Source organism: Bos indicus, chromosome 8 (assembly GCF_029378745.1).
Source record: "Bos indicus isolate NIAB-ARS_2022 breed Sahiwal x Tharparkar chromosome 8, NIAB-ARS_B.indTharparkar_mat_pri_1.0, whole genome shotgun sequence".
NCBI classification, from domain to species: Eukaryota; Metazoa; Chordata; class Mammalia; order Artiodactyla; family Bovidae; genus Bos; species Bos indicus.
In genome coordinates this window covers 38,753,373-38,774,130 of record NC_091767.1, presented here as the reverse complement: position 1 = coordinate 38,774,130, position 20,758 = coordinate 38,753,373, and the positions used below count along the sequence as shown (strand labels likewise).

At 44.6% G+C, this 20,758-nt stretch overlaps 1 protein-coding gene across 1 annotated transcript; it reads left to right on the top strand.

Annotated features, from left to right (window-relative positions):
• Nucleotides 1-8,924: 8,924 nt before the first annotated feature.
• On the top strand, nucleotides 8,925-20,296 carry MLANA (melan-A). Its single transcript, XM_019965979.2, has 4 exons — nucleotides 8,925-9,039; nucleotides 12,380-12,476; nucleotides 18,565-18,678; nucleotides 20,003-20,296. The coding sequence occupies exons 1-4, from the start codon at nucleotides 8,963-8,965 to the stop codon at nucleotides 20,069-20,071; spliced, it is 357 nt and encodes a 118-aa protein (XP_019821538.1). The 5' UTR covers nucleotides 8,925-8,962; the 3' UTR covers nucleotides 20,072-20,296.
• The last annotated feature ends 462 nt before the right edge of the window (nucleotides 20,297-20,758 follow it).

The window sequence follows — 20,758 nt, the reverse complement described above, 5'->3', positions numbered from 1 at the left end:
GGTCCAGTGGTTAAGAATCCACTTAGCAATGCAGGAGACGTGGGTTCTGATCCCACATGCCTTGAGACAGCTAAGCCCGTGCACCACAAACATTGAGCCTGTGCTCGAGCCGGGGAACCACAACTCCTGAGCCTTTGAGCCCAGTGCCCATGCTCTGCAACAAGAGAAGACACCAATGAGAAGCCCACACACTGCAGTGAAGAGCAGCCCCCATTTGCTGCAACTAGAGAAAGCCTATGCACAGCAATGAAGAATCAGAACAGTCATGAATAATAAATATATCTTAAAACAAAAAACTATGGGAACATCAAAATGTCAGCCCTTAGAAGCCAGAATTTCTCGTGGGATTGTAGATTTTGTGGCTATGGAAGGAAATCTGGAAAAAGTGCTTCCAGAGACAGAGGAAGGTGGCAGCTAATACTTCAAATGTTTATTATTTGCAAAAACTTTCTTAACCCTTTTAGCTCTTTGATACTAAAAGGGAAGAGGGAGGCTTGGAGATCATGGCTATCCTTCCTCAATGTGCCAGCACCCAGGGACCCTCAAGGCTACATTCTAGAGCCCTTTTCTCCTCTGAGCACTCCTCTGTATGTGGCAGGTACTGCTGAAGAGCTGTGAACAGTGATTAAGACCCTTTCCCATCACTAAACCTCCACCAACTCTTCAGGGCAATGCCTGCCAAGAGAGATACCAGGCTCTAGGAGATGGTAGTTGTGCAGGGAAAGGAGGATTTCTTTCAAAATTTAAAAGATAAAAATATGCTGAAGCAGACAGCTGTGTTGTCCTTAATGTTGAAATATTATCCCATTTTCCTCTGACGACCGTACCTCCTAAAAACTTCACTGGGGATGAGATGGGGCAAGAGTTCAGTTCACTGAGGTTCCATCATGGGCCAGGCTCTGTAGCAGGCACTAGAGATATGGAGATACATGATTCCTACCCTCAGGGGGCTCAGGAATCCATGGACACATCAGATGAACAGACGTGTCAACACCACAGAGTAAGCAGTAGGAAGGGAGTACAAACAGGGAACATCTGGCAGCCTTCCACAGTCTCTGCTCACAGGATTTCCTCTCACAGTGCCAATTAGGAAACAGAAAATCTAGGGAGACTTCTCAGAGATAAATCCTCACTTGGGGAGCCTTGTGACAGCCATCATTTGCCAAATGTTGTCAAGGTCTCTGTCTTTCCTGCATCCCTTCCTTCTTATATTGGTAACAAAAAACCAGATGACCTCTGAAAATTTCTCCTTCTCTAATTTATCAGCCTTGATGGGGTATTAAGCATCCCTGCCCCTACCATTAGTCCATGCCTGAACAAGGATTTGATCATATCAGATCGGATCAGTCGCTCAGTCGTGTCCAACTCTTTGCGACCCCATGAATTGCAGCACGCCAGGCCTCCCTGTCCATCACCAACTCCCGGAGTTCACTCAGACTCATGTCCATCGAGTCACTGATGCCATCCAGCCATCTCATCCTCTATCGTCCCCTTCTCCTCTTGCCCCCAGTCCCTCCCAGCATCAGAGTCTTTTCCAATGAGTCAACTCTTTGCATGAGGTGGCCAAAGTACTGGAGTTTCAGCTTTAGCATCATTCCTTCCAAAGAAATCCCAGGGCTGATCTCCTTCAGAATGTCCTGGTTGGATCTCCTTGCAGTCCAAGGGACTCTCAAGAGTCTTCTCCAACACCACAGTTCAAAAGCATCAATTCTTCGGCACTCAGCCTTCTTCACAGTCCAACTCTCACATCCATACATGACCACAGGAAAAACCATAGCCTTGACTAGACGGACCTTTGTTGGCAAAGTAATGTCTCTGCTTTTCAATATACTATCTAGGTTGGTCATAACTTTCCTTCCAAGGAGTAAGCGTCTTTTAATTTCATGGCTGCAGTCACCATACGTAGTGATTTTGGAGCCCCCCAAAATAAAGTCTGACACTGTTTCCACTGTTTCCCCATCTATTTGCCGTGAAGTGATGGGACCGGATGCCATGATCTTCGTTTTCTGAATGTTGAGCTTTAAGTCAACTTTTTCACTCTCCATTTTCACCTTCATCAAGAGGCTTTTGAGTTCCTCTTCACTTTCTGCCATAAGAGTGCTGTCATCTGCATATCTGAGGTTATTGATATTTCTCCCGGCAATCTTGATTCCAGCTTGTGTTTCTTCCAGTCCAGCGTTTCTCATGATGTACTCTGCATAGAAGTTAAATAAACAGGTTGACAATATACAGCCTTGATGAACTCCTTTTCCTATTTGGAACCAGTCTGTTGTTCCATGTCCAGTTCTAAGTGTTGCTTCCTGACCTGCATACAAATTTCTCAAGAGGCAGATCAGGCGGTCTTGTATTCCCATCTCTTGAAGAATTTTCCACAGTTTATTGTGATCCACACAGTCAAAGGTTTTGGCATAGTCAATAAAGCAGAAATAGATGTTTTTCTGGAACTCTCTTGCTTTTTGATTTGAGACCCCAAGCAAGATCCTCCAATCAATTTAAATCTCATATTTAAACAAGGAGGAACTAGTCAGAGCTGATTTCTTCCTGATAAAAATAACCTGAAGGGTCATCTATTAATTAATTCCTACCACCTGTGTCCAGGTAGAACTCAGCTCTATTCCTTCTTAAGATCTGGTATGCTTAGTTTTTGTTTGTTTGTTTTTTTAAATTATGTGGGTCACTTCTATAACCTTCCATTAATTTTCTTATATCCTTAAGTAGCCAGAGTCAAGTTTGTGTTGCCAGCAAGCAAAGAACCCTGACTAATGCAAGAGTTCACTGCACACCAGGCACACGAGCCTGACAGCCCCCTCAGAGAGACAGACACTCTGTTCGTATTCGGTAGATGAGCAGCCTAGTGCCAAGAACCTTGCATACCTGAGGACCACACTCAGTCCATGCCGGAGCCAGCATTTGACTCAGAACCAGAATCCAAAACCAAAACCCAGGCTTTCTCCTATTCATCTCTCCATGTCACCAATACATTGCCCCAACATTTAAGGGCAGACTGCTGCTTCTAGGTTTCACGTCAATATGATTTACGGTTCACAAAATGTTTCTACACACAACGACAGCACATGTAATCCTCGCAGTCACCTAGGAGGTAGATTAAATACCATGACACTGGAAAACAGACTGACCCTGAGCCTGGTCAGCCTCAGTGTTTTTTCCCCTGCTTACAACCTTTCTATGACTCAATGTAACCAGCAAACGAGGGTCAAAAGCTTCGGCATGGCGTTCACACGCTTTGAGCTTCAGAACCTCAGGACTACATTCCTTTTCTGTACTTTGAACTCCAACCGTACAGAACTTCGAGCAGTCCCCCAAACCCGCCAGGCCGTCCCACACCTGTGTGCCCTCCCTCCATGTGGATGTCACCTTCCCAACCTGGCTCCCAAGTCGTGACTTGCAAAACGTTTACTTATCCTCTGCACTGAGAACGCCCTCCCCATCTCACATCTGGTGACCCCCTGCTCACCTTTCCAGACTCAGAGGAAACTCACCTTCCTTTAACAAACTTCTCATGTGCCTCCTGTCCCCAAGAATAACCCATACCCCTGCTATTTCCTGGGCAGGAATCTGGGGTGGCTCCAATATTATCTGACATGGTGGTAAACATAGCATTCCACCCCAAAGATCATTCCAATCAGTCCTGCAAGCCCATCCCTCTTGATACTGACTGGTCACAAGTGGCCATGGGATTATTAAATCCCATTTCTGATCTATTAATGCTCTTTTCTCTGCACCTGAACAGACTCAGGAACTGGGCCTTTGTTCTCACACACAACCAGCTTCTGTGCAAGCCTCCAGACTGACGCTAGTTCTCCCCAGAACAACTTACCTGTTGGATTGAGGAACTGACGGAGCCTCGTGAGAGTCCAGCCTGAGACCCGCAGAAGCTGACTCTTGCTCTAGAGTGCCCAAGGGAGAAGGGCCAGGGTGGGTGTCCTGTTAGGCGCCCCCGTGTAGATACACCTTCGTTCTGCTCCCATCTGGACCTCATCACCACCACTTCCACCCTTCCGACCAATGGCCCTTTATACCACAGGCAGTATAACTTGTTCACTGATTAGCACTGAGCAATTATCAGACCACAGCTGAGCATTATTAGTTCACAGGCTTATGCTGCTATCCCACCCTCTTAAGGCTATTTGCACATCCACAGGAGATTCCTGGAGGCATCAGCCTTTCTCAAGTTTTCATAATTTGCCAGGCATTGCACTGGATGATTTTATGTATTTTATCTCATTTAAATCTCACAGCAATTCTGTAATAATTATTAATTCCCATCTTGTAGATGGGGTTGCTGAAGCTCAGAGAGCTTAAGAAACTTGCTGAAGGTCACACAGGTAATAATGGGAGCTGGGATTCAAGGCCATTCTGACTGGGTCCCAGGACTCCACCGGGGGTAGGGAGAGAGTACTGTCTGTGGCCTGCTTCAATAACCGCAGAGATGTCTACCTGTCTTCTCCACTTTCTGATAAGCAAGTTCTGTTTGTTTAGCTTCTCCTACAAAAGGGCAGCACAAACAACTCCCATTTACAACAATGCCTTTCATAATATTCTAGCATTTCTGTGGTAAGAGAGCAAGAGCTCACAGTCTTGTGGGGCACTGAAGAAAGTTCTAATCCCCAAGAAGGAAAAGTGAAGAGGACTCTGGTTCCTGAGCACTGTGAATGAGAGGGTTTTGAAAAGATCAAAGAAGCGTCTCTGCAATCGGTCTCCCAACTGCTTCATCATGTGGGGGCCTGCTGTGCAAGGGGACCAAGGCCCACCAGGTGGCAGCAGAGAACAGGTCAGTGGCCGGCCAGGTGCTAAACTCTAATCCTGAGTCTGGGGCACAGGAAGTGCAGTGTCAGGCCCACACTCAAGGCAGGTCTGAACTGGGCCAAAGGGGTGGTGGGTATGGCAACCTTGTAGTAACAGCTTACACAGTCGTTAAACTCAGTCTGTGCCAGCCAGGTGGTAAGCCTATCTCCTTTAACTTTTACAACCAATCTAGGGAGTAGATACTATTAATAACTCTCTTTTTTTAGATGCATGCAATGACGTTCTAAGAGATTTATGATTTATCCAAGGTCACACAGACCGAAGAGAGGAAGTGCAGGCAGTTTGGACTTTAGAGCCCCAACTGTGAGCCTGTTGGTTGTGGTGGTGGTGATGGTGGTGGGTAGATGTTACACCAGGGAAGAAGAGAAATCACTAGTGGGGGTGGGGGTAGGGGTAGGGTGAGGGCAGGTGGAGCCTGGGCTGGGCTGGACTGGCTCTGGGGCAGATCCTGGGGCCTAGGCCAGTCCAAGGACAGTGACTAGGAGCCTGAGGCAAAGGGAACTGCTGGGGGCACTTTCAGGAAATGGGATGTGTAGGATTTTGAGGCTGAGGGTCCCTGGTGACTTATTTAAAGAAGCCACCCTAGCTCTTCCTGGGTGCTTCACTCTAACAGGACTGGGTACTCCAGAGGCTGCAAAACCACTCAAAGACCTAAAGATATGCCCCTGTAAGATCTGATCAGGGCTCCCTTGCTGAGCTCCAAAAAGCAGAGTAGCTGGAAGGGAAGTGCCAAGACAGGTCACAGTATCCACAGTGAGCTGGGCCTGGTCCCAGAGCCTCTTCTGGGGGAGCGGACAATGCCAGCTGCCTTGCATTTTCCACCCTGGAACGGTGCCCGGGCACACTCAGGGCCCCTGGATTAGCTCACATCACTGAGGGACTTGAGCAAGACCCAGGAGCTTCCCTTTGCCCAGAGATACAGGTTAGTACCTTCCTCTTTTCTGGTCTGGCTGCTCATCATCCAGGGGGCCACGTTAGTTGAGTCCAACTTAGCACATTTCAGTCTCTAGGCTCAGAACTGCATCCTTTAGTTAACATGTCTTGTAGGATTCTAGAACAGAAAAATGGCATAGGTAAAAAACTAAGGGTATCTGAGTGAGATATGGCTTTAGTTACTGGTTCATTATTGTAACTAATTTAAGATATTAATAATAGGGGAACTGGGTATGGGATATCTATGTATTATCTTCATATTCTTCTGTAAATCTAAAGCTGTTCTAAAAAATAAAGTATACATTAAAATTTTTTAAAAATAAAGTAAATAAAAGAACTGTATCCTTCTTTCTAGACTAGCACCCACCACTAGGCCTTCCTGGGAGTTATTGGGCATAAACCTGAGCCTCAGGTTAAAGTTGCTCTCCTCAAATCCCTTGACACCAAAGGCTTGTATCCTTCCTGATTTTCTTATGAAATCTCCTAAATCAGCCTCAGTTCTGGGAGTCCAGACCAAGTCTGATTCTTTCTCTGATATGGGGCCTTTGCACTGATTCTTCTCTATGAAACACTCTCCATCCATCTGTGAATGGCTGACTCCTTCTTGTCACTCAGATCTGTTTGCATATTCTCTCCTTTTCAGAAAGGAGAGAACAAGGATCTCACCTAATGAAGACCAACCTCACTCATGCTGTTTCATTTCTCCCATGCCATTTCCACTGATGATTATCCAGTGCTGATAATGCCCTCACACAAGACAGTCCAATGGGAACTGGAAAGAACCATAAGATCTGCAAGCTGGGGAAGGGGACCTCGTGTTGTAGTCATGTTAGTCGATCAGTCATGTCCAACTCTTTGCAACCCCATGGACTGAAGCCCATCAGGCTCTTCTGTCCATGGAAATTCTCCAGGCAAGAATACTAGAGTGGGTTGCCATTCCATTCTCCAAGAGATCTTCCCAACCCAGAGATGGAACCCAGGTCCCCTGCATTGCAGGCAAATTCTTTACCGTCTGAACTACCAGGGAAGCCGTAAAGGGGAACCTTAGTGGTCATTTAATCTAAGTCCTTGGCCAATGAGAACTTTCACATTCCTTAATTCTGGTGGGTGTTTTGTTTAGTTTTTGCTTGTTTACAATGGTAACAGACAGCTTGTGAGCAATGATAATTCTGTCCCACTGAAATAGTTCTCGGCTGTACACATTTGACTCTCAGAGCAGGCTATGTAGGTTGAATTAGCCCTGGTTTCAATTAAATTCTAGGTAGGTCATATCCACCTTCAAAGAGGAAGTTTTCTCTGCTCCTTGCCAATGCAAGAAACCCATTCTTCCCAGGGGACAGTCATCTCTGAGGGTGTCACAAAAAAACTGGGAGCTTAGCTCAGGAAGTTTCAGGGATCCTCTAATTCCTCTTCTTGATCAGGAGGTCATGCTCCTAGATGACCCTCACGCCTGAGACCAAAGGCTCACCCACACTTTGAGGTGAAGATGAGGGTGGGTAGAGGGTGCCCTGTTACGACTGAATTTCAAGTAAATGGCAAATAATTTTTTGCACTAAAAATGTCACGGGACACAGTTATACTAAAATCTATTCATTGCTTGTCTGAAATTCAAATGTAACTGGAAAGCCTATATTTTATCTGGCAATCCTACAGATGAGGGATCAGCATTAAAACTAATGACTCCCCTAAGATGAAACCTGGGATTAAGGGAAAAAAGAGGTCACAGTGAGCCATGACTTTTTGAGGAGAGGAATGAAGTTGGTTTCTTTCACGCTAATTAAGCAATCACAAATGACCCCATCAGAAATCCAAACTCGTGATTAACATGGGACTCGAGACCAGGGGGGAAAGAAAATTAAAAAGGTTAAGAGCCAGAGAAGCAATCTTCACACAAACGGCAGCCAGCAGACGGAGTTGGTCCCAGGCAGGCAGGTAAGAGCAATGCCTTTTCACCCACTCTTTCAGAACAGAACAGGGTTTGGGAGATTCCAGTGGACTCCTCCAGCCTCCCTGATACCTGGATGTCGGCAGAATTCTCCTCAATATTCACAATTCTCCGACTTTTGAGGGTTCACAAAGTCTCCTCCTAGGTCCTACCTCTAGACTGCCCGGAAGCAAAGCAGAGAACCAGGAAAAGCAGTTATTCGTAGGCTGTAACTGGCTCGTGAACAGCTGTGTCTAGTCTTCTGAAGAACCACTTTTCTTGGCTCAGGTAGGATGAAGTACATTTGCTGTCCTGCCACTGTTTGCCAAGGCTTGAAACTGGAGGTATAGATTTACAGAAAACAACTGAATGCAGAATTCGTTGTGTGTCTGTCATTTTGAACAGAGTTCATCCCCACATTATTCACCTGAGATGATCAGTAAGGTCAAGTGTGACTTCTTCTTTACAACTGGGAAGTGCAAATGGCACATGAAATTCCCCAAGGAAAGAGTTCATGGGGTGAACTCTACACTCCCCTTTCCCACTTCTCTTCAGCTGTTTTAAACGGGCTCATTAATATAACTCCATGGGGATCAGACCTATGCAATTCACGAGAACAGTAAAAGGGATGAAAAACACACAATAGCAAGGAGAGAAGAGAAATCATTGTTGGTTTTTAATAAGCACACTCTAATAATGACCACTGAAGTTCACGAGCTTTTTATTTGTTTGTATCATAGTTTAAAATTTCATATTTGGGGGACAGTTTCCTTTGTTGGAAAATGGGCTTGAAGGATGCTGTGCTAAGGCACATGCCCATTATATCATCAGAGCCTTTTATTTGTCCAAGGATTGATATAAAATAATACCTCTGGAGAGAAATAACTCCTCTTATTAATCTGTCTTGAGCCAGGGAAAGTAAGCAATGAATTAAAATGCTTGTTTGTTTCTCTACAAGTTTATGGTATAGAGTCATATTAACTCTCAAATCACAACTCAGTTTGAAAGTTTTTTCCTTTTGTTTATAGTTTCTTCTTTGAACTTAAATTTCAGTTGGTAGAAAGGGGTTAAAAACCTGAGCAATTCCCACTTGATATCTGGGAAAGAAACAAGTACGAGTCCTTGCAGAGACAGAAAACAGAGGGTTTGGATGTCAATTTTGGTCACCTAGCGAGAATGTCTTTGTGGGTGTTTTTGAGATGGTAAGAATACTCTGGATGCATGAAATGACACCTCTGTGCCCCTGCTGCTAGGTGTCCCGTGGCCTGACCCTACAAGATGCCAAGAGAAGAGGCTCACTTCTTCTATGGTTCCCCCAGGAAAGGGCACAGCCACTCTTATGTCACGGCTGAAGAGTAAGTTCAAATCCAGACCCAGCGGGGTTACAGTTTGCTGTTTGCTGACACAGCCTCTGGCTTCCACCAGCACGTCTGTCCGTAAATCTCTCTAGTGTTTATTTCTCCAGAAATAAACCTGGCAATGAGGGAAGGAGACCCTGAGGTCCTACAAAAGGTCTCAGGTTTCTCTGAGACCAAAGAGGCAAAGAGGGAGGGAAGGCAAAAACCCGGATCTTGCCATTTTTGTTTGCATTCTTGGCTATGAGGCCTTCGCTGTGGGTTCCCAGGCTAAAAAACCTCTGTCCGAGAGCATGATGCCTCTGTCCTCAAGCCTTGCCTATCTACTCCACTTGGGCTCCCAGAGGTGGTTTGCAGATAGAACAGAGGCAAGTTGCCAAAGGACAGTGAGGTTGAAGGGCAGGTGCATCCCTCCACCTGTTGACTGAGTCCAAGGTGAAGAGGGTGGTCATAACCTTTGCATCAATGCTTTACCCTAAAGAAAGGTGTTTTGTATTATGAATTATTTTAAAATAAGTATTTGCATGATTAAACATTTCTAAGTGCTAAGCAATATACACCAGCTCAAGATGCTATTCTCTCCTTTGAAAAAAATCTTACAACCTACTGGGACAGTTAGGCATGGGAGTAATTTCATCAGGTATAAGTGCTGTGATGGGGACATAAGCCACAGGACATACTCTGCAAGGATGAGAGTGAGCAAGGGGTGGTGGTGGTGGAGGGGCCCCTCTCTGAGTGGAGACTCCAATAGGACAAATGAGGAATTGCCGGGGTCCAGCCCCGGTGGATCCAGGGAATTCGAAGCGGGGACGGCATTGGCGAGGATCAGGAAACAACTGCTTATTTAAACTTTAATTAAGGATATAAGGAGTAATAGAATAAGGATAGCTCAGTGAGGAAATTCAGTGGAGAAAAGAGGCTGAAATAAGGATAGCTCAGTGAGGAAATTCAGTGGAGAAAAGAGGCTGAATAATTCAGCCGGAAGGTAAGAGAAAGAACGACATGGTGAGACCAAGTTTCGGTGAACAAGGCCCACACTTTATTTTCCAAAGTAGTTTTTATACCTTAAGTTATGCATAGAGGATAATGGGGGAAGGGGTAGAGTCATGCAGTAAGCCAGGCTTTCTTCCTGAAAACTTATCATATGCAAAAGTTTAGGTGATTTGCATCATCTTCTGGCCCGGAGGCCTGTTAACATTTTAAGAAACTTATTTTTCTCTAAAGGTGATTATTCTAAAGTCAGGCGCCAGCCTCCAAAAAGCATTAGATAAAGTTGCATTCCTACAGAGCAAAGGTGTGGTGGGCTATAACAAGAAAAAGAATTAACTCAAGGGCTCCAGGTTACAAACATTAAAGCTACTACTTACACCAATTATATTAATCAATACACTGCCAGGGACACAGCAGGTAAGGGATATGGAAACTTAGCAGCAAACATTGGCCTGACAAGTGAAAATCCCTTCACCAATACAATTTCTAATCAACCTTTTAACTGCTCAAAGGAATCTGTATTTAGACAGTTTAGAACATCTCATGCCCCTCACAGTTGGGAGGCTCTGAGCAATCACATGTGGCCGGAAAAACCTATTCAGGCAGGCTAGAGGACTTCCAAAGGAGTTTGTAGGTTGAAACACTGTCACACCCAGGAATTATTAACTGGAGCTGTAAGCTAACTCTTTTTTCAGAGAGAGGTAGTGGGGGACAGCCCCCCGTAAAGTCAGAGGTGTAGGTGAAAGCACAAAGCAGAAAGTAGGCAGACTCTGGTTTTGGGGGTAGATGCTCGAGAATTTCCAGGGAGACTCCTGAGGCTTGATCCCGCCTTTGCGTATGCCGAGCCTCCTTCCTCACGACCTTTGCCAGGGGTGGAGCTCGCTCCCCGCATCGTTTGGACCGTCTCTTAAGTGATCTGCTCAGAACCTCCTGCAAACCTGCTGTCTTGGGAGAGAACTGTTGAATTGCTTTACTGGAGTGAACTAGCAGGGGCAAGAGAGATGGAGAACCTGTCAAAGGCACTGAAGAGGAATTCAGGCTGGAGTATTTCTTCAGAAGACCCTAGTGGGATTCTCTAATATCCCCGCATGGTCAAATGGGATGTGGTGGTGACATCTTCTGGGAAAAAGTCCCAACAGCAAAAAAATACTCTTGAGGGGTGCAACTGCACGTGGTATTAGGTAGTATACTTTTCAGGATTTACATGATGACTCAACAGACTCTACCTCTGTGAAACCACAGTTGAGAAGTTCTCAGTTGAGGTGGCACAAGCCACCTATGGAGCTCGTGAAAATGCAGCTTCCTGGGCACTGCTGCCCAAGAGGCTGACTCAGTAGGTCTTGAGGTCAGGGGCCCCGGATCTGTACTTTAACACGCATCTCAGGCAACTCCCTTGCAGGAGGTATTTGGGTGACATCTGAGGAGCCCTGCCCTGCTGGGCAATGGGTTCTTATGGTGTGTCTGGCACACCCCAGCATTTTTGGCTCTCACTTCCTGTGTGTGAGCGCAATGTGACTGTGGTGTGAGGAGTTCAAACAGAGCTCTGTGTGTGTCGAGATGCCCGAGGGGGTGACCACAGACCTAGGAGGTAGAATGAGAGCACAGGCATGCTGGGAATGGAATCATCTGCCTTCAGTCACGAGAACCCACTGAATGCCCTTGTAACAGCTCCATTTCAGGAAGGGGTGATGCGGTCAAAAGGGCACTGGCTGGGTACCTCAGGCCAGTCGCTATGAATGCTGGTTCTGTCTCTCTCTGGTTGTGCAACCTTGGGCATATTACCAGCCTGAAGTCTTGGGGATGTCAGATGTGAAATGAATGTCATACCTACCCCTGAGGATTGTTGTGACAGAGCCAATAGCAGGGTGCTCGCCATAGTGCTTGGCAGGGTTGTTGTGAGAATTAAATAATCTAATGAATACAGAATGGTTATCATGGTACCCAGCTTACAGCAGACATTAAGTCAAAGTTAATTTCTGTTTCTTTTTTGTGGACTGACAGTTGGGGAAAATGTTTTAAACTAGCCCTGATGGAAAGATAACTCAGTCCACAGAAGGGTCAGCTGCCACTGCACCTGTTGCACTTGGAGCCTGGGTGCTAGGGCCCATGGCACTTAGCACTGCTGCGTGGACACACACCTGAGAGGCTCCTAGAGATGGTTCTGTCTCTGTATATGCATGCTGGATGCCCACGGGTGCCTGGTGTGGGGTGGGGTGGAATACTCCTTGGGGACTGGGAGATACTGCTCTGATCACAAAGCCCCTGTGAAGAGAGAAGACTGACGCAGGTTTCATCATAATCTGGAGCAAGGTTTCCATACCAAGGTGGACTTGTCTGTCTCTCGGGCCAGGGCTGCAGGGATTGGCATCCTGATAGTGATTCTGGGAATTCTACTACTTCTCAGCTGCTGGTACTGCAGACGACGAAGTGGATACCGAAGCTTGAAGGTCAGTAAAGTGTTCCCACTGCTGAGTCTCTCCAGTTCCAGGACCTCTCTTCTCCTTCTTTCTCTGAAATTCTGGGGAGTGTAGTGACAGTCTCACGATCACCTCCAGCACTGATTCATGGTTCTGATGCATCTTTCTCTACACTTCACGTCTTATAACTCTTCCTTTGCCTCTGCTCAGGCATGAATCCCAACCAGGAACTTGGTCCATCTTTCTGATTCCACTCACAGCAAACTCGAGGGCCTGGCTATGTAGCTGATGGTTTGGGGGGCAAGGAGGAAGGCTTCGTGGTCCTCTTGCACAGTTGAACAGAAATACACGAGACACTCCAGGTCTTACCAATCCTTCTGGGGATTCCCACTGGCTCTGTTACTCCCCTTAGTGGCCCATTCTTCTTATCCTACCTCTTCACCCCTTTCTTTCCAGGTTTCCTGGGAATTCCAAGTTCTTCTAACTCTATTAGCAAGCAGTCCAGCATAGCCAGGACCCATGTAGCCATCAGTGCAGTGAGGAAACTGTCCACCCCTCAGCAGCACAAAGCACCGCCAGGTTTTTAACAGGCTCCTCCCTCCTCTGATGCTCGATGTGGTTTTATTAGGATTTTTGCTCCTTTACCCATATAAGCAGGAAGTTAACAAATGACAATGTCCAGTCTTGGGGTAGCAGGATCCTTCAGAAACAAGCAACATCAACAAAGTCACTAACCTGTGAAGACTACAGGTTTCAGAAACCTTGCTTCAAAGACAGGTAGCAGTTTGGAACTTAAGCATCCAAAGGCATTCTCCACAGTGAGCAACAGGATAGAAGGAGAGTTGCAATTTTTCTTTCTCCTCTCTCTTTATTACAGATCTGAAAGCTTCTGAGGTTGATACATAATGGGAAAAATTTTATCTTTACAAAAGATGTTGGAAAGTCCCCTTCCTCATTTAGCAACACTTCATTCAGAGAAAGTGGTTCTGTGATGGAGAGGAGGGCTGGTCTGGGTGGAAGTCTAGAGCCTGGCAGTTCCTGAGAAGGAGAAGGAGAAAGTGAAAATGGTAGCTTCAAATTCTTCTCCTTGCTGGAAAGCTTGGGAAGTCCCATATGACCCTTTTCCTAATGGCCATCTTGCCATAGTGTCCCAGATATAAATCATGAAAGGGTGAACGTGGGGAGACACAGTCACCAAGCAGCAGCCCTCCAGTGTGGTGGCATTTATGGGAAGGAGAAGTTCTTGAGTCTGAATAAGACTCCAACCATAGCAAAGCCTTGGGTTGAGAGGTTAGGGAAAGAACTCTTTGCTCTCTGCTATACGCTTACTCCTTGGAAGGAAAGTTATGACCAACCTAGATAGCATATTCAAAAGCAGAGACATTACTTTACCAACAAAGGTCCGTCTAGTCAAGGCTATGGTTTTTCCAGTAGTCATGTATGGATGTGAGAGTTGGACCGTGAAGAAAGCTGAGTGCCGAAGAATTGATGCTTTTGAACTGTGGTGTTGGAGAAGACTCTTGAGAGTCCCTTGGACTGCAAAGAGATCCAACCAGTCCACTCTGAAGGAGATCAGCCCTGGGATTTCTTTGGAAGGAATGATGCTAAAGCTGAAACTCCAGTACTTTGGCCACCTCCGTGAAGAGTTGACTCATTGGAAAAGACCCTGATGCTGGGAGGGATTGGGGGCAGGAGGAGAAGGGGACAACAGAGGATGAGATGGCTGGATGGCATCACTGACTTGATGGATGTGAGTCTGAGTGAACTCTGGGAGTTGGTGATGGACAGGGAGGCCTGGTGTGCTGCAATTCATGGGGTCGCAAAGAGTCGGACACGACTGAGCGACTGAACTGAACTGATACACTTCATGTGTACCTCTAGAACAGGGTTATGACATTGCCTTGTAATTTGTTACTTTTTGCTTCTTCCACACCTTCTCTTCATCCCATTTGGAGCTGATGCAGAGAGTATTTTTATTCCCCTTTTACTTCCAGAGCCTAGCACAATGCCTGGCACATGGCAGTCAGCCAATTGTATGGCATAAGGATTTGGTCTCACTCTGCTGTTGACTTACTGGTGGCCTTAGATTTTCATTTCTCTGAGCCTCATTTGCTGTATTATACACCTGGACACAGATGACATACATGATGCATATCACTTTTTATGTAATATATGCTTTCTTCTATAATTAAAAAAATTAATTCTATGTTTACATATTAAAAAAAAATGATTAGTCATTCAAGGAATAAAAGCTCTACAAACTCAGTATGTTGGTATCCATTCCTTCAGTTCAGTTGCTTAGTCGTGTCCATTCCTTCAGTTCAGTTGCTTAGTCACGTCCGACTCTTTGCAACCCCATGAATCACAGCAGGCCAGGCCTCCCTGTCCATCACCAACTCCCGGAGTTCACTCAAACTCATGTCCATCAAGTCGGTGATGCCATCCAGCCATCTCATACTCTGTCGTCCCCGTCTCCCCCTGCTCCCAATCCCTCCCAGCATCGGGGTCTTTACAGTGAGTCAATTCTTCTCATGAGGCGGCCAAAGTATTGGAGTTTCAGCCTCACCATCAGTCCTTCCAATGAACACCCAGGACTGATCTCCTTTAGGATGGACTGGAGAGTGAAAAAGTTGGCTTAAAGCTCAACATTCAGAAAACTAAGATCATGGCATCTGGTCCCATCACTTCATGGCAAATAGATGGGGAAACAGTGGAAACAATGTCAGACTTTATTTTGGGGGGCTCCAAAATCACTGCAGATGGTGACTGCAGCCATGAAATCAAAAGACACTTACTCCTTGGAAGGAAAGTTATGACCAACCTAGACAGCATGTTAAAAAGCAGAGACATTACTTTGCCAACAAAGGTCCATCTAGTCAAGGCTATGGTTTTTCCAGTGGTCATGTATGGATGTGAGAGTTGGACTGTGAAGAAAGCTGAGCACCGAAGAATTGATGGTTTTGAACTGTGGTGCTGGAGAAGACTCTTGAGAGCCCCTTAGACTGCAAGGAAGACTGTCCATAATTTCTAGCTTGATGCTACCCAGACAAAAAAGCAACCTTTCCCCCCTTATTCTGCTTCAACACTCTCTTATCTTAAATGCGTTCAATGGAAGAATGATAGTCTGAGCCATGGCCTCCGACACTGAACATTTGCCTGGCTGTTCAACCTGCCATCCTCCAGTCCTCTTGCAGAGTTTCTGGAATTTTTATGAGATTTAAAAACTGTGTTTAAATTCTCTGATTCCTTCTAATGTTTTAAAATGGAGTCATTTATTTTTAAAATTAATATTAAAATCTTGTTTTGAGCTTTCGTATCTCCTGAAAAGCCAGGTTGGGGACCAGCAGTCTAAGAAATGTAGGTAAAATTATGTAAAGTAGTGCATTAAGTACTGTATTTAATTACATAATTACCTCCCTGTCTCTCTTTGGTGATTCTGTTTTCATTATATAACAGAAGAAGATAAATGACGATTAATGCAAGCTTCAGGTACCACTTTTAAGCAACCTTTATTAAGCTTTGAAATATGTTTATTTTTCCACTTTCATTGACCACAGAATGGTAGAAAGGTTGGTTGGAAGTAAGGCCTCCTAAAATTTCTTCCTTGCCCAACAATTCCTCTTAGACCTGAAAAACATCTTTTGAAAGGAAAGACTGCTTTTTGCAGAAATGCGTTTCTGCAGAAAAATGATTTATAAGGCATTGGAAGTTGGCTTTCATATATATGAATTTTATTCTTTCACTTCTAAGTTTAGGACATAACACTTCTTATTCTTGGGGAAAAATTCAAAAGCTCTCCTGACAGCTCAGTTTCCACTCACATCTTTCAGTGTCATGTTTCTCAGTGTACACTCAGGGGCCCCTGCACTCAAATAACCTAGGGTTCTTGCTAAAATGTAGAGTCTGGGACCATCTCTGGTGGTGGGACCCAGGACCCTGTTTGAACACACACACTGAAGTTTGATGCAAATACACAGAATTGGCAGTGAACTGGGGAAGTGAATCAAGCTCCTAACCTATGGTAGGTGAGAATTAAAAAAATAAGGAATAAAACCAATAATCGAGGTAAAGGGAGAATGCATTAACATTAACACACCTTGTGCTGTGCTATGCTGTGTTTAGTTGCTCAATCATGTCTGAGTCTTTGCAGCCTCAAAGACTGTAGCCCGCCAGGCTCCTCTGTCCATGGGGATTCTCCAGGCAAGAATACTGGGATGGGTTGCCATGCCCTCCTCCAGGGGATCTTCCCAACCTGGAATGGAACCCAGGTCTCCTGCATTGCAGGCAGATTCTTTACTCTCTGAGCCACCAGGGAAGCCCAAGAATACTGGAGTGGGTAGCCTATCCCTTCCCCATGGGAACTTTCCAACCCAGGGATCGATCCAGGGTCTCCTGCATAGCAGGCGGATTCTTTACCAGCTGAGCTACGCAGGAAGCCCATTAAGCACCTTACTGGAGGTATATCACTGGTAGCTGTGGAGGGGAGCAGAACCTCCTTGGATCCTCTCGTCAAGATTGGGGTCTCTGTGCTTATATACTTCCAAAAGGTAGTGTCAATAATGATTTCAGAGTAGAGTTTAGGAAAACTTCTTTACAGCCGGCAGACTCTATAGGTACCAGCCCCAACCATGTCTGGTCTCATCCAACTGATGATCCAAACACTTCTCCTTCCTGGGAGACCCATATGGATGCCATTCTCTTTCAACCCAGTAACGCCAATAATCAACCACAGTCTACAGACAAGACTGTGGAGGAGGCACTGAACAGGCATGGCCTTCCTGTTCCAGTTCCCCTCAGCCAGGACCCCAGAGTGCTGCTCATGTCCTACTGGTGGATTTGGTTCACAGATAATGTTTGGGTCTGTAACTTAAAAAAACGGAATTAGGTGCAAACATTTGAAAGTAACATTTTATATAAAAATCTTAATTTCTTGTTTATTTTTTGAAAAAAATCAAAAGATCTGGCAAAACTTGGCAGCTATGCAGTGGTTTGTCTCTTTAGAAGGGACACATACTCCCTCCTTTTCTATGGCCCCCACCTGACCTCCTCCTTCCTCTAAGGGTCAGATCGTAGCAGGATCATGCCAGGCACAGGCAATAAGGAAGTGCATTGCCTAGAGAGCCCGGGACCAGCAGTATCAGTATTACTTGGGAACTTGCCAGAAATGCAAATTTATAGGGCTTTACCCTATACCTACTATGTCAGAAATTCTGGGTGTGAGCCCAGCAATCTGTGTTTAACAAGTCCCCCAAGTGACACTGCTGCATTCTAAAGTTTGAGAATGACTACTGTGGAGAGGCTCTGCCATCCCTGGGATTCTCCAGGGTAGAGTACTGGAGTGGGTTGCCATTGCCTTCTCCAATGCATGAAAGTGAAAAGTGAAAGTGAAGTTGCTCAGTTGTGTCTGACTCCCCACGACCCCATGGACTGCAGCCTACGAGGCACCTCTGTCCATGGGACTCTCCAGGCAAGAGTACTGGAGTGGGTTGCCATTGCCTTCTCCGTGTCATTATGGGGAAGGCAGAAATAGTGTCCCTGCTATCAAGCTGTTCCTATGTTTCTCCTCACTGTGAAACCACCTCCTGCCTCCCTAGCTCTGATCTACTGCTCTTGTAATCATTCTCTGAGATCCAGTTTTGTATTTCACTCTTCTTCTCCTTCCTTTCAAAAATATTCATTGACTAACTAATAGATGTCAGACACTGTATTAGGTGTTTTGTTGTGCTCAGTCATGTCCTATTCTTTGTGACCCCATAGACTGTAGCCTGCCAGGCTCCTCTGTCCATGGGATTTTTCCAGGGAAGAATACTGGAGTGGGTTGTCATTTCCTCCTCCAAGGGATCTTCTCGACTCCACATCTCCTGCATTGGCAGGTGGGTTCTTTACCACTGAGCCACTGGGGAAGCCTAGTTCTGAGAGGTAGGTGACATTATCTTCATATTACTGATTAAAACACTGGAATTCAGAGCGATTAAGTGCCTACCTGAGGATACACTGAAGATAAGTGGCAGGGCCAAGATTAAAACTCATTCTTAAAACGTCAGCTTCCTTCTCTTTTTCTTTAATGGACTCAATTATTTTTTTCTCACCCATTGACCTTCATGAATTCACATTTCAGGACAAAAACATTCATGCTGGTACTCAAAGTACCCTAACAGGAAGATGTTCACATGAGGGGCTTGGTCAACAGGACAGCAAATTGCCTTTTCAAGAGAACAATTGTGAACCTGTGGTAGGTTGAGATCTTGCATCCTGGTGTTTCTGTATATGCCTACTTTTAACTCTAATGAATAAAATATTGCCATTTAAAAAACAAGGGCAATGTGAATATATTTAATGCTACTGACTAAAAAATGGTTAAAATGTTAAATTTTATATGGTATATTTTACCATAATAAAAAGTAAATAGTAAGATTAAGAACAAGGGAATTCACAGAGGTTTTCTTATATTGTGTCCTCTCATATCCAGAGTTTCCTGGGTCAATAAAGAAACATCTACATGTAAGGCCCAAAGGAAGAACTTGGTTCTGGATACAATGTCCTTTTGTCTCATGCTTTTTAGTATAATTGCTTTGGTCCTGAACATAGACATAACTAACAGAGGGAAAAAGTACCTATTATTAATTGTTTAGAGTTGCACTGTCCAACAGTTGCACTGTAGCCACTAGTCACATGCGGTTATTGAAAACCTGAAACGCAGTACTTTGAATTAAGACATCCTGGAATACGTACTAGATTTCAACAACTTAGTACAAAGAAAATAACATAAAAATCCACTAATGAGTTTTATACTGACTACAGGTTGAAGTGATAATATCTCACTTCAACATGAAAGTGGGGTTAAATAAAATATATTAGTGAAATTAATTTTACTTGTTTCTCTTAATTTTTAAACATGCAGCTACTAGGAATTTTAAAACCACATATGTGGTACACTCTATTTCTACTGGACAGTCCTGGTATAGATGCAGTAATTATAGCTTTTGAGAGCACTGGCTCCAGAGCCAAATTCCTATATTTGACTCTTAGCTCCATGACTGGCCAGTTGTAAGACATTCATCAAGTGATTTAACCTCCTTGTGCCCCAGTTGCCTGACCTGTAACATAAAAGCAATGGAAATATTCCTAAGGTTGTTGGAATTAAATGAGGGCCTGATACATTTGTGCTCTGTTGATAGAAGCAACAGCCTTTAGACACAGCTATCAGGATTTATGCTTGTGGTAAAGATATTGTGTGATCAGTGTCTGTAACAGGACTGAAAAATTTGTAAGTTAGGGCTTGGGGCTTCTACTGATAAAGATAATCCAAGGAGATTTTGGGGAAGCCACTTAGCCTTTTTCCTCCCCCCACCACTGCCCAAATGCTTCAACATACACACTTGCGTAATTTAACATTAATTACCTCACTGGGTGGAAATTAGATATGGACAGTTAAGCGAACAAGTTTCAATCCAGAGCGAAAGTATAAACATGATGCTAACTATTTTGACTTAATCCCTCTTCGAGAACCATGTGTGTTGTTGTTAAGCCCATGCTCTCCTTTCTCATCCTCACAGATTCCCAATGCTCCACCCGCTTATGAGAAACTGTCTGCAGAACAGTCACCACCACCTTATTCTCCATGAGAGCCAGCGAGGCCTTGAGAGGTGCTGAAATGATTTCCCTCATGCTTTTGCTTAAAATTGATGTGGATATGCAATGTTATGCTTCAGAATGCTGTAGAAACAATGTATATGAGCTCTACTAATAATAATAAGCTAAGTGTCAAATTCTTTGTAGGGCAACTGATTGAGGAAATGATAAGAAACATTAAAATGGGAAAAACTTTGTCAATAAACATTGTAATGGATTGATACTATCTGTGCCAGTAATAATAAATCTACAATGTTATTTTCTGAGGGAGAGCATTCAAGTGCTGTTCTGGGACCAATGGATTTCTTTTTAAGTTAAAATGTGGCTAAAAACTAACCACTATTCTGATTTTTGAAGAAGCAGCCTCTTGACCAACATGAACTCTAACAGAACAGTTGCAGGTTAGTCTGTGTTATGGAGTACTCAAAATGATACCTTTACAGGTTTAAGATCAAGAGCTGAATGACCGAACAAATTACAGTCAGATCCATCTGATCAGGAATCAGTCATGTCTCTTTGTGTTCTACAGTTCCATGGTGCAATAACAACACACTGCAGAGATACTGTATTTTCAGTAATACAGTTCATGCAGTTCTAATTACATTTCACTTCAATGCTCAATGCTATGATAATTAATGACAAGGATTTCCTGTTAAATCAAAAGGTGGTGTAAGGACTTA